Source organism: Dermacentor silvarum, chromosome 3, assembly GCF_013339745.2.
Source record: "Dermacentor silvarum isolate Dsil-2018 chromosome 3, BIME_Dsil_1.4, whole genome shotgun sequence".
Classification (NCBI taxonomy): Eukaryota; Metazoa; Arthropoda; class Arachnida; order Ixodida; family Ixodidae; genus Dermacentor; species Dermacentor silvarum.
The window spans coordinates 13907323-13920960 of record NC_051156.1 but is presented as its reverse complement, the minus strand read 5'-3'; the positions used below and the strand labels follow the sequence as shown (position 1 = coordinate 13920960).

The 13638-nt window shown below is 49.4% G+C and overlaps 1 protein-coding gene across 2 annotated transcripts in view; it reads left to right on the top strand.

Moving 5' to 3' along the window:
- The window catches only part of LOC119445336 (polyamine-transporting ATPase 13A3), a 145243-nt gene that overhangs the window by 84043 nt on the left and 47562 nt on the right, over nucleotides 1-13638 (top strand). For both annotated transcript variants that reach the window (XM_037709648.2, XM_049663215.1), the window contains exons 16-17: nucleotides 10783-10936; nucleotides 11910-12027. In XM_037709648.2, coding sequence (XP_037565576.1) covers nucleotides 10783-10936; nucleotides 11910-12027 — 272 coding nt within the window. The remainder of the gene's footprint in view (nucleotides 1-10782; nucleotides 10937-11909; nucleotides 12028-13638) is intronic.

Sequence of the window (13638 nt, the reverse complement as noted above, 5' to 3'; positions counted from 1 at the left end):
CGCAACACCTGGAACTACGCCGAAGCCGCCGCCTGGCCGGACAACCACCGCTTTCAATGGAGATGATTCCTGACGGTGACAACACGCAGTCTTCGTCTGGCGCTACGTGGCAACATCACATGGCGCCGCGGACCTTCGCCGGAAATGTCGGAGAAGACGTTGAAGAGTGGCTGAACCACTACAGTCGGGTGAGTCGATACAACCGTTGGAATTCGGACACCTGGCTGACCAGCGTGCCATTGTTTCTAGAGGGTTCGTGTGGTTTGAAAACCACGAAGAAACTCTAGCCACATGGAAAGACTTCGTGGATGAAATAAAGAGCTGCTTTGGGGACCCATCTCTGAATAAGAAGTGTGCTGAGCAGACTTTGATGCAGCGTGCTGAAGTGCCAGGCGAGACTTGCACAATTTATATTGAAGAAATCTCGAAACTGTGCAAGTCTGTATACCCTAGTAGGAAAGAAGGTCGTACCTCTTCTGAAAGGGATTGCCGAGGACGTCTACAACTACCTCATAGAAAAGGACACCTTGGAGCCTGTAGCCGACGTTATCAGACATTGTCGCACGTTTGAGACGCTGAAGGCTAGGCGCATTACACCTAAGTTTGGTAGACTCGCCAATGTCACCACCATTGCGAGTGTTGACGTCGGTCCTATACCATCTTGCGAACTCGCGTCAACGATAGGACAAATCGTACGCGAAGAACTTGATCGACGTTAAGCTGTCACTGCAACAAGGGCTCGTGTCAGCGATGCCTATTTGCCTTACGACGCAACGTGTGCGTCCGTTCATGCCACGAGATATCATGATGCGCCCCGATCAAGAGTACCGGAAAGACCAACCTACGACTTGCATCGTCGCGATGGCCTGCATAACACCTTCAACCAACCACATACCATGGCGTCATCGTGGGACGATCATCACGAATACACGGAGCCTAGTGGAAGGTTTCGTGATGTGCATGATGCACCTGTGTGCTTCCAGTGCGGTGTCCTTGGACACGTGGCTCGATTCTGCCCTGAGCGCCGTCACGGACAACCACCTTTTTACGAGAAACCGCCAGCGTCTCCTCGACGGAACAATCGGCCCGGTAGTGCTCGCTGGACAAGGGACACGTACTTCGGAGACAGCTTCCAGCAGAACTTCCGTGGTGACACGTTCGTGGGCAAGAACTACCGACAGAACACTCTCTCGCCCGCTTCCGTACGAACCTTGACGTCACCAACTGCACGCCGGCGCCGTTCTCCATCTCCTGGTCGCCGTGTCACTTCCCCACCGCCGGGAAACTAGGTGGTGCGGCCGATGGAGGTGAGGTCACCGAACATTTGTCACCACAACACACGCATGCCTCCACCAGTTTCTATGATGAAGAACAAGGTTCACGTCCTCGTAAACGGACTTCCTACCATGGCTTTGATAGACACTGGAGCAGCTATTTTGGTTATGAGTTTAAATTTTAAATCACGGCTAGGACCCAAAGTGATGTTTTTCTGGGACAACTGTGCCACATTTCGTGCAGCGAGTGGGGAGTCGCTGTACCCTGTCGGGATGTGTGTTGCGAGTGTAGCTTTAGGTCACAGAGTGTTAAAGGTGGAATTTGCGGTTGTGACTAGCTCCACGCACGACGTAATCTTGGGGATCGATTTTCTACGAGAGTGTGGCGCCACTGTAGATTGCGGCGCTGGTGAAATTCTATTATCTGCTTTGACTGAGCGGTCTCCACTGCTGTCAAGGAAGCCTCACCGTCACTGACAATACTTCCTTGCCGCCCCAGTCGATGAAGAGAGTGCCCGTTATACCCCTGCTGTAGACGCTAGAACGTTTGATGTCCTTGTGGAGCCGGGCCCCTTCAACTGCGCCAACAAAAACGTGCTCGTGCCGCGTTGCGTCCTTTCTATTACCGCGTTGCGTCCTTTCTATCATTATGGGTGCTGAATTGTTCTAGTGAGCCTGTCGTGCTGCCCAGTGGAATGCGCCTTGCCTTCTTCGAACAAAATGCGAGCGGTTGTTGTATTGCAGCTTTAAGCGACGAGACAGTAGACCACGTTGCGGTCACTCGCCCTACAGACGCCAAGTTTCTGAATATGGTCAACAAGTCGTTGCCATCAGAGAAGCGCCATGCCTTGGTTCACGTCCTGGCCAAGCATGCCGCAGTCTTTGATTTTGCGCAGATCGAGGAACAATTTAATGTGTCAGAGTCACGTACTCGTCACGTGATTGACACGGGATCCGCTCATCCTATCCGGCAGAAACCGTAGCGTGTCTCACCTGCAGAGCGCAAAACCATTGCTCAACAGGTGGAAGAAATGCTAAAGAAAAAGGTCCTTCGGGAGTCATGCAGCCCTTGGGCTTGTGGCGGCACGGTGCGGCGCCGCTTCTGCGCCTGCGCGCACCGTCGACGCTACTAAACTGAGCACCAGCTTGATAAGAACACTCTCGCCAGACATAAGCCGTGTGTGCTCCCGCAATCATGACAGTTGTTGTTGTTCCGTCTTTCGTGTGGACGCATTAAAGTTATGTGTACCCACATCTGGTGACCCGGAAAACGAACTTACCGCACCGCCATGGCCGACCAGGAAGCCCTTGCCGCTCTTCGCCAACAAGTACAAATCTTCAAGAGCAACTTCAGGCCCAACAGCAGGTAATCGAGAACCAAGAGCAGCAACTTCACGAACAGCAGCAACGCACCCAAAATGAACCACACTCATCTGACAATTCTGCACAGCCGCGCTCGGGCCACGCCCCCCAAAAGCTCTGCACTGCAGCGGGCGCCACCACTCCTGTGGCCACCGTCAACACGGACGTCTGTCGCGTCGCCGTCAAGCTCCCACCCTTCCGGGCAGAGTCACCCGAGGGGTGGTTCGCTGAAGTCGAGGCGCAGTTTTCCCTGCCACGTATCACTGAGGACGGGACGCGCTACGACTACGTCGTCGCCCACCTAGACTCTCGCTACGCAGCTGAGCTCCGCGACGTACTCGCAAGCCCTCCAGCTGACGACTGCTACCTGCACCTGAAGAGGGAACTAATTCGACGGCTTTCACCTTCAGATGACGAGAAAGTACGTCAACTCCTTCAGCACGAAGCTCTCAGTGACCGCAAGCCATCGCAGCTCCTGCGCTTTATGCGTGCCCTCGCGGGCAGCACGCCTGTTGACGACTCCCTCCTCCGAATAATGTGGCTTGGCCGTTTACCCTCTCACGCTCAGGCCATCCTCCAGGTTCAGCCGAATCTGCCACTGGACCAGCTCGCCGAAATCGCCGACCGAGTCGTCGAAGCCTCTCCACCGCCGCCACCCCTTTTCGTCCACGCCGCCGGCGCCCCACAGCCCACCCCCGAGCTCGCTAGCCATATCGACGAAATCGCCCGTCAGGTGGATTCTATTCAAAGGCATCTTGATCAACGCCTGACTGTTGCGTCCCGGAAAACGCCCCCAAAGCCGAGGCCGAAACACAGATTCATCGCAAGAAAACGACGATGGCCTCTGCTACTACCATCGTCGCTTCGGTGACAGAGCCCGGAAATGCCAACCACCCTGCTCAGTTGGACGTAAGGGAAACTTCAACAGCAGCCTGTAGAGAGGGCCGCGAGCTGCCAACTTAGAGGCCATCGCATTTTTGTCACCCACCAAGTCAGTAAGCGAAGGTTCCTCATCGACTGCGGTTCTGATATCTGCTGCTTTCCCCGAGCATTCCTGCACGACAAGCGCCCTTGCACGTCGTTCGAGCTAAGTGCGGCTAACCATTGAAGCATTAAGACCTACGGCGCGCTCCGCCTCAACAACACCCTCAAAAACCTACTCCGTGAATTCCCATGGAATTTCGTCATCGCCGACGTCGCAGAGCCAATCAGTGGGTCCGACGTCCTGGCGTACTATCATCTTTTACCCGACTGCCGGCATGACCGACTTATTGACGCCATAACAGGCCTCTCCGCGCCGGGCCAACTCACGACCACCCAACAGCCCAGCGTTAAAGCTTTCGCCGTTGAAGATCAATCGCCATACCACGCCATCCGCGCAGAATTTCCCGACCTGACACGACCTAGCGGGCGTCCTCGAGAGGTACGCCACTCAACCGGTGCACAACATCCGCACTCCTCCAGGCCCCCCGGTCTCTTGCGGCGCCCGTCGCCTAGCTCCGACCGCCTTCGAATCGCCCAAGCAGAGTTTGAAGCGATGCTCCGCCAAGGTACCTCCCGCCGCTCGGAGGGGCCTTACATCTCCGCGCTTCATTTGGTGCGGAAGAAGACTAATGGCTGGCGCCCGTGTGGAGATTATCGTGCCCTCAGCGCCCGTACCATCCCAGACAGGTACCCCGTTCGTCATATACAGGATTTTGCCCACCGCTTACACGGCAGCACCGTATTCTCAACTGTTGAACTGGTAAAGGCCTACACACGAATTCCTGTGAACACAGATGACGTCCCGAAGACCACGATCATCACGCCCTTCGGCTTATTCGAATTTCCTTTCATGAGCTTTGGCCTCCGCAATGCGGGACAAACCTTCCAACGCTTCATCGACGACGTCGTCCGCGGCCTAGACTTCTGTTTCATCTACCTAGACGACACCCTGGTCTTCTCCCCCTACGAAAACGATCACCGCCAACACCTTCGCCAACTGTTTCAACGCCTCGACGAACCACGGCTTACTCATAAACGTCCAGAAGAGCCCCCCTGGCGCCCCCGTCGTCACGTTTCTTGGCCATCAAATTTCTTCAGAAGGGAAAGGCAATTACACCCTTGCCTGACCGCATTTCGCCCCTTAAGAACTACGCGCGGCCTGTCACAGCGAAAGACCTCCGCCGTTTCCTGGGCATGCTCTACTTTTACAGGCGCATCGTGCCTAAAACGGCCGCATATCAGGCCCCTCTTCATGACGCGTTGGCTGGCCTACGAGGCAACCATCCTGTCACTTGGACACCACTTTTGACTCGAGCGTTCGAAGACTGCAAAACTGCCCTCTGCAACGCCACTCTACTGTCGCATCCCAAGCCAGAGGCTCCCTTGGACCTTTTCACAGATGCCTCTAGCACCACCGTCGGAGCCTCCCTGATGCAGCGCGTGGGCCAAAACTGGTGCCCGTTGGCATTTTTTTTCTAATAAACTCACTAGCCCAAAAACACCCTCGCCTACAGGCATCGCCGATGAAACTTCCGCCCCTGCGGAGACAACATGGCCAGCCTACTACAGAGAACTCCTCGCCATCTACGAAGCGGTCCAACACTTTCGCCATATTCTCGAGGCAGAGCACTGCACCATCTACACTGACCACAAACCTATCACTTGTGCCTTTTCCCAACGACGCGAAAAACTTCCACCGGTCCAGCAGAACCAACTGTCCTTTATCGCCCAGTTCACCACCGACATCCAACAGATTCAGCGGAAAGGATAACGTGGTCGCCGACGCACTCTCACGCGTCTCTGCTGTCGAGCTGCCACCCGTTACGACTGACACCCTCGCCAACGCTCAGAAAACGGACGCCGAACTCCAGCAGCTCCTCTAAAACGGCTCCTCTCTTCAACTTCAACAAGTCGCCATCCCTAAGTCGACGGACACTCTCTACTGCGACATATCCACCGAACGAGAGAGACCTTATGTCCCTTCGCCGCATCGACGCAGCGTTTTCAACCAGTTACACAACCTCAGCCACCCCGGCATCCGCGCTTCTACACGCCTTGTGACTGACCGCTATATTTGGCCCTCAATGCAAAGGGACTGCCGCACCTGGGCACGCACGTGCATTCCATGTCAGCGCGCCAAAAACACCCGGCACGTCACATCACCGCTCGGGGCATTCCCCCTGCCGTCGGAACGGTTTCAACACGTCCACATCGACATCATTGGCCCCCTTACACCGGTCGGGCCTTTCCGCTACTGCCTCACCGCCATCGATCGGTACACTTGATGGTCCGAAGTATTGCCGCTCGAAAGGATTACCGCAGAAGACGTCGCCTCGGCCTTCTTCACCGGCTGGATTCCCGCTTCGGCACTCCTCGTCGCGTCACAACCGATCAAGGACGGCGATTCGAGTCCCAACTCTTCAGGCTCCTCGGGCTTTCCACCGGGTTGGAGTGCTCACGGACTACCAGCTACCATCCCTGCGCCAACGGGATGATTGAGCGGTTTCACCGACAGCTCAAGGCAGCCATCACGTGCCACCCTAACTCAACGTGGCTTGAGGCTCTCCCGGCCATCGCTCTTGGTCTGCGCGCCACTTTCAAACCAGACATCCAGGCAACGCCCGCAGAACTCGTTTACAGGGAGCCCCTTCACCTACCTGGGGAACTTCTATCCGCTTCAACTCCCGACACAACCACCTCGGACCCTACAGACTAAGTCTGTAGGGTCCGAGGTGGTCCGAACTGAATAACACCAAACGCAGAATTTAAAATTTAGGCATAAATTGGGCCGGATCATTCAGTAAAAAAATTTAGGAAGAAAATTTTGAGCTGCCAAGCGAGCACTTCTGTCGCTGAAATTTGTTTGCTTCAAATTTGTTTGTCTGCCTCAAATAATATCGTTAACTCACCACGAGGAACAGGACAAGAACCGACTGGTATAGGAAGATTTTTACCCGAGGAAGGGTGCAGTAGTAAAAACACTTCTAGTTTTAAGTAAGAATAAAAAGATATATTTATTATAACATTTGAAAGGCAATTACACTCGTGTGATAGTACCGAAATAGTCGCGTGGATTAGGTAACATTTTCGTCTTTGTGATGTACTCGGCTTCCTTTTTCTATGCCATAGTAATGGATGTTGCAGAATTCGAACGATGTATATGTACACACTTTAGCATTCTCCGACTCCCATCGTCAAAGTGAGCGATATTTATGTAGCTGGAATACACAGCTTTATGTAACCTTTTAATCGCCATTGGTTCACCTACTAGTTATCCTAATCATTCTTTTTCTTCTTTTTCTTCTTTTTCGCGAATATAAATTAATATTTTGCCGCAGGTGAGGAGGAGGGTTGCTGCGTTAAATTCTGCATGTCCTGACAGCTCACTTCATTATTTACAATTATTACAATTCTTGTCAGGAGCCAAATGACGCCGCGCCACATAGGATTTGAGCGATTTAATTTTCTCAACACATTAGCAGTACTAGCTACTGGAGTTTGCAGTACTACTGCAGTACTACTACAGGCACTCGGTACCTGTGAATGGTGTGAGCTACTGTCTGACCTACATAGCGTTTGTGGCAGTGACGTTGTGGTTGTCATTGATATCAAGGCTTTGAATGCTGTTTTCAACGAACAAGATTATTCTCAGGGCATCCTCTATTGTGACTATGGATCATGTTTCAGGCTTATCATCATCATTGTCATGTATGCCTCATTTTGCCGCTGGCGCTGTTCTGTGTCTATGACAACGAATAATTGCATGCAAACACACGGCTATCTCGTCAAGAACAATTTCTATGCTATGCACATAACGCAATCTATGTCCAGTACAGTATCGATCGCTACGACCTCCGAAATACTTGCACAAATGCCCCTGCTTTCAGTCTGTGTGCAGACCACGGCTTTCCACTAATTACCAAGAACTGTTGTAGCACGATAGCTCAGTGGTTAGCGCGCTCGACTCTCAAAGGCATGTTGTTTGTCTGACATGGGTTCAAACCTCAGTGGAAGCGTTTGTAGACAACTTTTATTTTTCCTCGTGCTGTAGCAATGGCGATGCTGGGACTGACGAGGTAACCTAACGACAGAAAAAAAAAACGTTTTGTGTCGTCGGTGACGACAACTGTCGTCAGCAGCGCAACAGATGGACAGACGGGCGCCACGACTGCACCACGGACGGACGGACACGGCAAGCCCAGTTTGGAGTTCCCAACTGCTGTCGCAGTGTAAACTGTACTCGAAGACTATAGGGTGTTCATTTTTAAGTTTTACGAAATTTTTAAAAATCACTTGTGGCAGGTAGCATAATTCTTATCATTGAGCTGGGTTATTCGATGAGGCGGACACTAGTAGGACGAGAAATCTAAACACATGTTCAACTAATTTACATCATTTCACTAATTAACTTCTTAGTTATTTCTTTATGACACATATTGCAATTTACGAATTGTAGCAGGTGAGCTTGTCAGGCGTATCCACTTGGAATTAATTTCCAGAATGACACCAGTCTGGAGATATGTGCCATCAAACTCACTGTAAAAATGCACTGTTGTTACACTTACTTTTACCAAAATGCTGTTTTATACATCGAAGCACAAAAGTAACTCGAACGCCCATGCATTTCTTCCCACATTTAGTGAAATGTTATCTCGAAACTGGTGTCATCCTGGAAATTCCTTTCAAGTGGATGTGTCTTGCAAGCGCACCGGCTACAATTCGTAAATTGTAATATGTGTCGTAAGGTAATTAACTAAGAAGTTCATTATTCAATTTTTGTTTATTAGTTATAGATGTGTTTCGATTTCACGTGCTACGAATGTCCGCTTCTTCGAATAACCCAGCTCAACGATAAGAATTAAGCTACCTGCCACAGTCGATTTTTAAAAATTCCGTAAAGCTTAATTTTGAACACCAGGTATGTTAAGAGGATAGCTATGCCCAGTCAACCTTCTGTGACCCTCAGCGGTAACGAAATAGTTCTTTCCAAGTACAACTGAACGACAGTGTTTGCGCTGCGGTTCAAATATTCGTTTCAACCAACTAGACCAAGTATACTCTTATCTTTCTGTGCATGCGACAGGGCATGTAGGGAGGCTGCAAGCGCTTTAGCTGTAAAGAAAACAAGGAAAATCAAACAATTATCAACATAACGAAAAAATTTAATATGCAAGCATAATCACGGGAACATATCATCTTAATCATCATCATCAGCCTATTATGTCCATGGTTTGCAGGACGAAGGCCTCTTCAAGCGATCTCCAATTGATCCTGCCTTGCGGTAGCTGATTCCAACTTGCACCTTCAAATTTCACAATTTCATCACCCCGCCTAGTTTTGTGCCAGTCCTCGACTGCGGTTCCCTTTCTTAAGCACCCATTCTGTAACTCTAATGGTCCGGCGGTTATCAGCCCTACGTATTACATGGCCGGCGCAGCTCCACTTTTTTCACTTTGTCAATTAGAATATCGGCTATCCCCGTTGGCTCTCTGAGCCACACCGCTCTCTCCCTGTCTCTCAGCGTTACGCCTAAAATGTTTCGCTCCATCGCTTCGTGTGCGGTGCTTAACTTGTTCTCGAGCTTCTTTGTTAACCTCCCAGTTTCTTCCCCATATATTAGCACCGTTAAAATGCAATGATCGTGCACTTTTCTTTTCAACGACAGTGATAAGCTCCCAGGCAGGATTTGGTAATACCTGCCTTATGCATTCTAACCCATTTTTATTCTTTTGTAAATTTCCTTCTAGTGATGAGTGTCCCGTTTCAGTATTTCACCTAGATAAACGTACTCCTTGCAAAGACTCTAGAGGCTGACTGGCGGTCATGAATTCTTGTTTCCTTTACCAGGATATTTAACATTGCCGTTGTCTTCTGCACATTAATCTTCGGCCCTACATTACCTAGATTAAAGTCGTCAGTCATTTATTGCAAATAATCCCCAGTGTTGCTGAACAGGGCAATGGCATCTGCAAACCGATGGTTGTTGAGATATTCGGCGTTGATCCTCACTCCTAAACCTTCTCAGTTGAATATTTCTAAGTATGCCGTGAATCGCATTCTAGTCTCTCTACCTGACGTCTTCCTTGAGAGGTAATTTTCTAATTTTCTTGTGAGGAAGCTACAGTGCCACGGTGTGCATGTATACATCGCGACGTCATTCTTCTTCGTTATTCCATCGTTGTCGCTGCGTTGTCGTCATAGAGTCGCCGTCGTGCCGTAATAGTCATGGCCAGGCCTAGCGGGTGAATTTCATGGCTAAATAGGCCGATTCGGGAGGCAGCGCATGTCGCATTAGCATAATCAATGAATATTTCAGAATGACCACTAGTTATTCCGAATAAAAGTGTTTACTGCCATACGGCGTGTTGCACTATAGCTGCTCGCACTGACGTCGACAATCATCGGGAGTTCTGCCGCAATTGTGTGAAGTGCATATGTCGAGACCGGTTACAATTGGCATTGCAGAACACTTGGCGAAACAGGCGAGGTCCTGCGACAGCGTAGTTGAAACTTGCCTCGTGCGACACGTAAACACTTAAGATTAAAAAAATGACAAGTCTGTCCTCGTTTCGCTCCGATGGGGAAACAAGTGCAACAAGTGCAGTGACGCCTCGTCGGTGAAAGCAATGGACTAGTGCAAGTCACAGAAGGCAGATTGAGGCTTTGGGATGCTGTATTGGAATGCAGTATCACTGTGACACCATGCATGAGTTTAATGATAACACTCATCCGTGGTGTCATTAGGCACACGTATTTATTTACTAAATGAAACAGGATTCAACAAAACAAGGAAACTAAATGTAGTCCTCACTTAATTTTTGTATGACTAAATAAACATTGCAAGAGCATTGCATCGTGAACACTAGAATAGGGAATTCGGTGTGCCGAATCGTTGCGCCACAAAAAAAAAATCATCATCAACGGCGTGCCCATTTGCAGTCTTCTTAACTGTAGCGAAAAACGGGGCGTGTATTGCGTTCTGAAATAAGTTTTTCCTTATTATTTCTGCTCTGTCTTTTCAATAATAAATGAGCAATATTTCTGCATACTCTTTAAGCCTGCTGGTAGCGGCCGTGCCACCGCTTTAATGCTTGGGCATCATTTTACGGGCTCTTGTGCAATGTCAAAAATGGCCTCCTCCATGCGTTTTCTCTCACATCAGGTGCCGTTCGAAGTGGGCATCATCCGGCAGTTCCCCTTCTCGTCCTCCCTGCAGCGCATGAGCGTCGTCTGTCGTACGTTGGGCAGCCGCCACATGGAGCTGTACGCCAAGGGTGCCCCCGAGGTCATCCAAGCGCTCTGCGTCCCCGAAACAGGTATCCTCGCCACCGACAAGCACTTTGACTGCGACCACCACGCCACACGGCATGGCGATGTCAGTACTGCACACAGCTCTGGTGGCGTGCGCTGAAGAAGTAGATAGTGAGGCTTGAAGGGGCGCCGGGTGGTCCTTTGATGCGCACGCGCCCGTGTCGTGCCTTAATTCCTGCCAGCCAGCAGTATTGCTTTCTCAGCATACTCGGTAATTTTTATTATGTTAAATGGAGTTGCAATAAATGTTCTAAAACGTCTTACCTTAATTCCTACCAGCAGCTCCAGTATTACTTCTTTAGCAGCTTCAGTAATGGTCACTACGATAAATGCAGTCGAAATAAACGTTCCGAAACGTTTGTATTTATTGTTTTGCTTTGTGCGGAGGAACTTACGATGTGGTTGAATAATACAGAACAAGCAGAAGGAAGCACATTTGTGTTCGAAGCTGGATTGTTCTGGCGCATTTGGTGCGACGAGAAAGAGCTCCGCTTCGAAATCACGGAATATCGGCTCCAAGCTGTTGTCTAGTAACTGTAGTTTTTTTTTTTTTTTGAAAGATTTTACTTGTTCTCGCTTATAGTGGTGGAGAGACAACAATTCCAAGTAGCGTTGACTGCGCTACTGCTTGAAAACTGAGTACCTTATACTGCAGTTACACATTACCTCTGTGGATATTGGCAAGCATACAACGTAACAATATCGTAAACAGACCAAAGTTTTTCATAAACTTGCCCGTTATATTTTTTCTCAAGTAGCACAGTATGCCGGTAGAAAGAGACGGGTTACGTTCACCTCCTTAGCATTGATAATTATGTCGTGTTTGCCTTTATTAAACGCGCAGTTTGCGTCTGAAACTGTTGACGCGTATAAATTAGACGTTAATGCATAAAAGCCGCGGCGTACCTACTTCATTGGCCGTCGTTTCCTGTATAGCGGTCTGAAAACTGTGACCTCATATTTGGCATCCCGTTCCAGTGCCGGCGGAATACTTTGAAGTGCTTCGTGGCTACACGCTGGAGGGGTTCCGAGTCGTTGCTGTGGCCTACAGACGCCTGGAGAAGATGACGTGGCACCACGTTCAGAGAGTAGACAGGTAATTCACTTTTTTTTTCAATTCAGATTGTAATTTACTGCTGGCTCACCGCACTACTTATGTATTGTGGCATCTGTATCATACTGTCACCCTCACAACCTGTGATAAAGCGTTGAAGCGCACAAGCGCCACGTATAAGACAGACCGCACATCATTTAGGCATCGCCGAAACAGCGCATTCCGACCATGCTTCAGGCAATTTCAGCCAGCCTCGCGGCATTAAGGAGGTGCACCAGCGACATTCTCAGCTACGTCCTACTCAGCTACGTCCTACTAAACATCTTTAACGCTGACAGGCTCGAAATAGTGCTCGCGTGCACCATCGCGAAGTCATGAATCGCCGTTGGTGGCAACGATGAGCAAGGGTTTATAGAGGCCATTCTAACAATAGAAGAAGAAAGGAACTTTGTGCATACCAAGTTGTTCTGCTCCAACGGCATTAAACATAGATTTATCTACCACACAGATTAACGCAGGCTGCTCGAGAAGCTCATACGGAAGGCTTGAAGTTCAAACGCTTATCAAACAGTTTCGTATCTGTTTACTTTGTATAATTTCGTAGAGGTATTTAAAATTAAAACCAGTATAACTTATATGCGTCGCTTGTCTAATTCGTCAACATACAAGCCATAAACATTCATTGTCTTCCTTAGAGCGTCTAGCACGTGTTTCAAGTAGCAATGTACAAGAACCATCAGTAAATGCCACTTTATCCTACTTGTTCGCAGTTGCGACGGACATTCGTTTGCGTTAATATGCCGTGCTAAGCTTCTATTTAATGTAGTATATAAGCACGCGACACCGCTGTGGCTGCCATCCAGTACACTGGATGTACAGTACGAGTACAGTGGTTATCTTCTGCGGTGACCATTTTTGACCGGCGAACCGCTTTTATAAAGTTATTGCGCGGCGCAAGGCGCACGTACGTGTATCTGAAGTTTCCCGATTGTTCTCGCCAATTCTCTAACAAAAGAATGGCGTGCGCGACACAAAAACTAGTCTACATTCCCGAACGTACGCGAGCACTGGCGAATGCGCTGGAATGTGCGATCAGTCATGGAATGTACGATGAGTCAGTCAGGTCGGGGCACTTGACCTGTAGAACAGATTGCGCCAACCAACGATAGTGCTCGCTGCTATCGTTGTCATTTGTGTGTTGCTTTTATTGATGGTTCGACAAATAAAAAGTTCAAATTTTAACTAGCGGTATTGGTAGTTCTATTCCTCACGGTCACTACAATCGGCAATGTCAGTCAATGTTGTATTCGACAGTACTGACAGAGATAATTTTTCTTTAACTACAAGCATCGGCAGACAGGAAGGAAAACAAGAAAACGACCATTGCGACCATTGCTACCAAGCTCGCAATGGTCAGTGGAGAGGGCACAGCACCTGCCTGTGCTTTAGAAAGGAGGGAACAGAAACATAGAACGAGAGAATAGGAATGAGGGAGGGAAATAAAAAGAAAGAATAATACGACATATCAAGACAGAAATCTTCACAGTGGCACGGCCGCCGGATTAAAAAAAAAAAAAAAAAAAAAAAAAAAAAAAAAGATGCGGCCCGTTGCGCAGCGCCGAAACAGCGCCTCGGGCATAGTTCTCCTGGCGC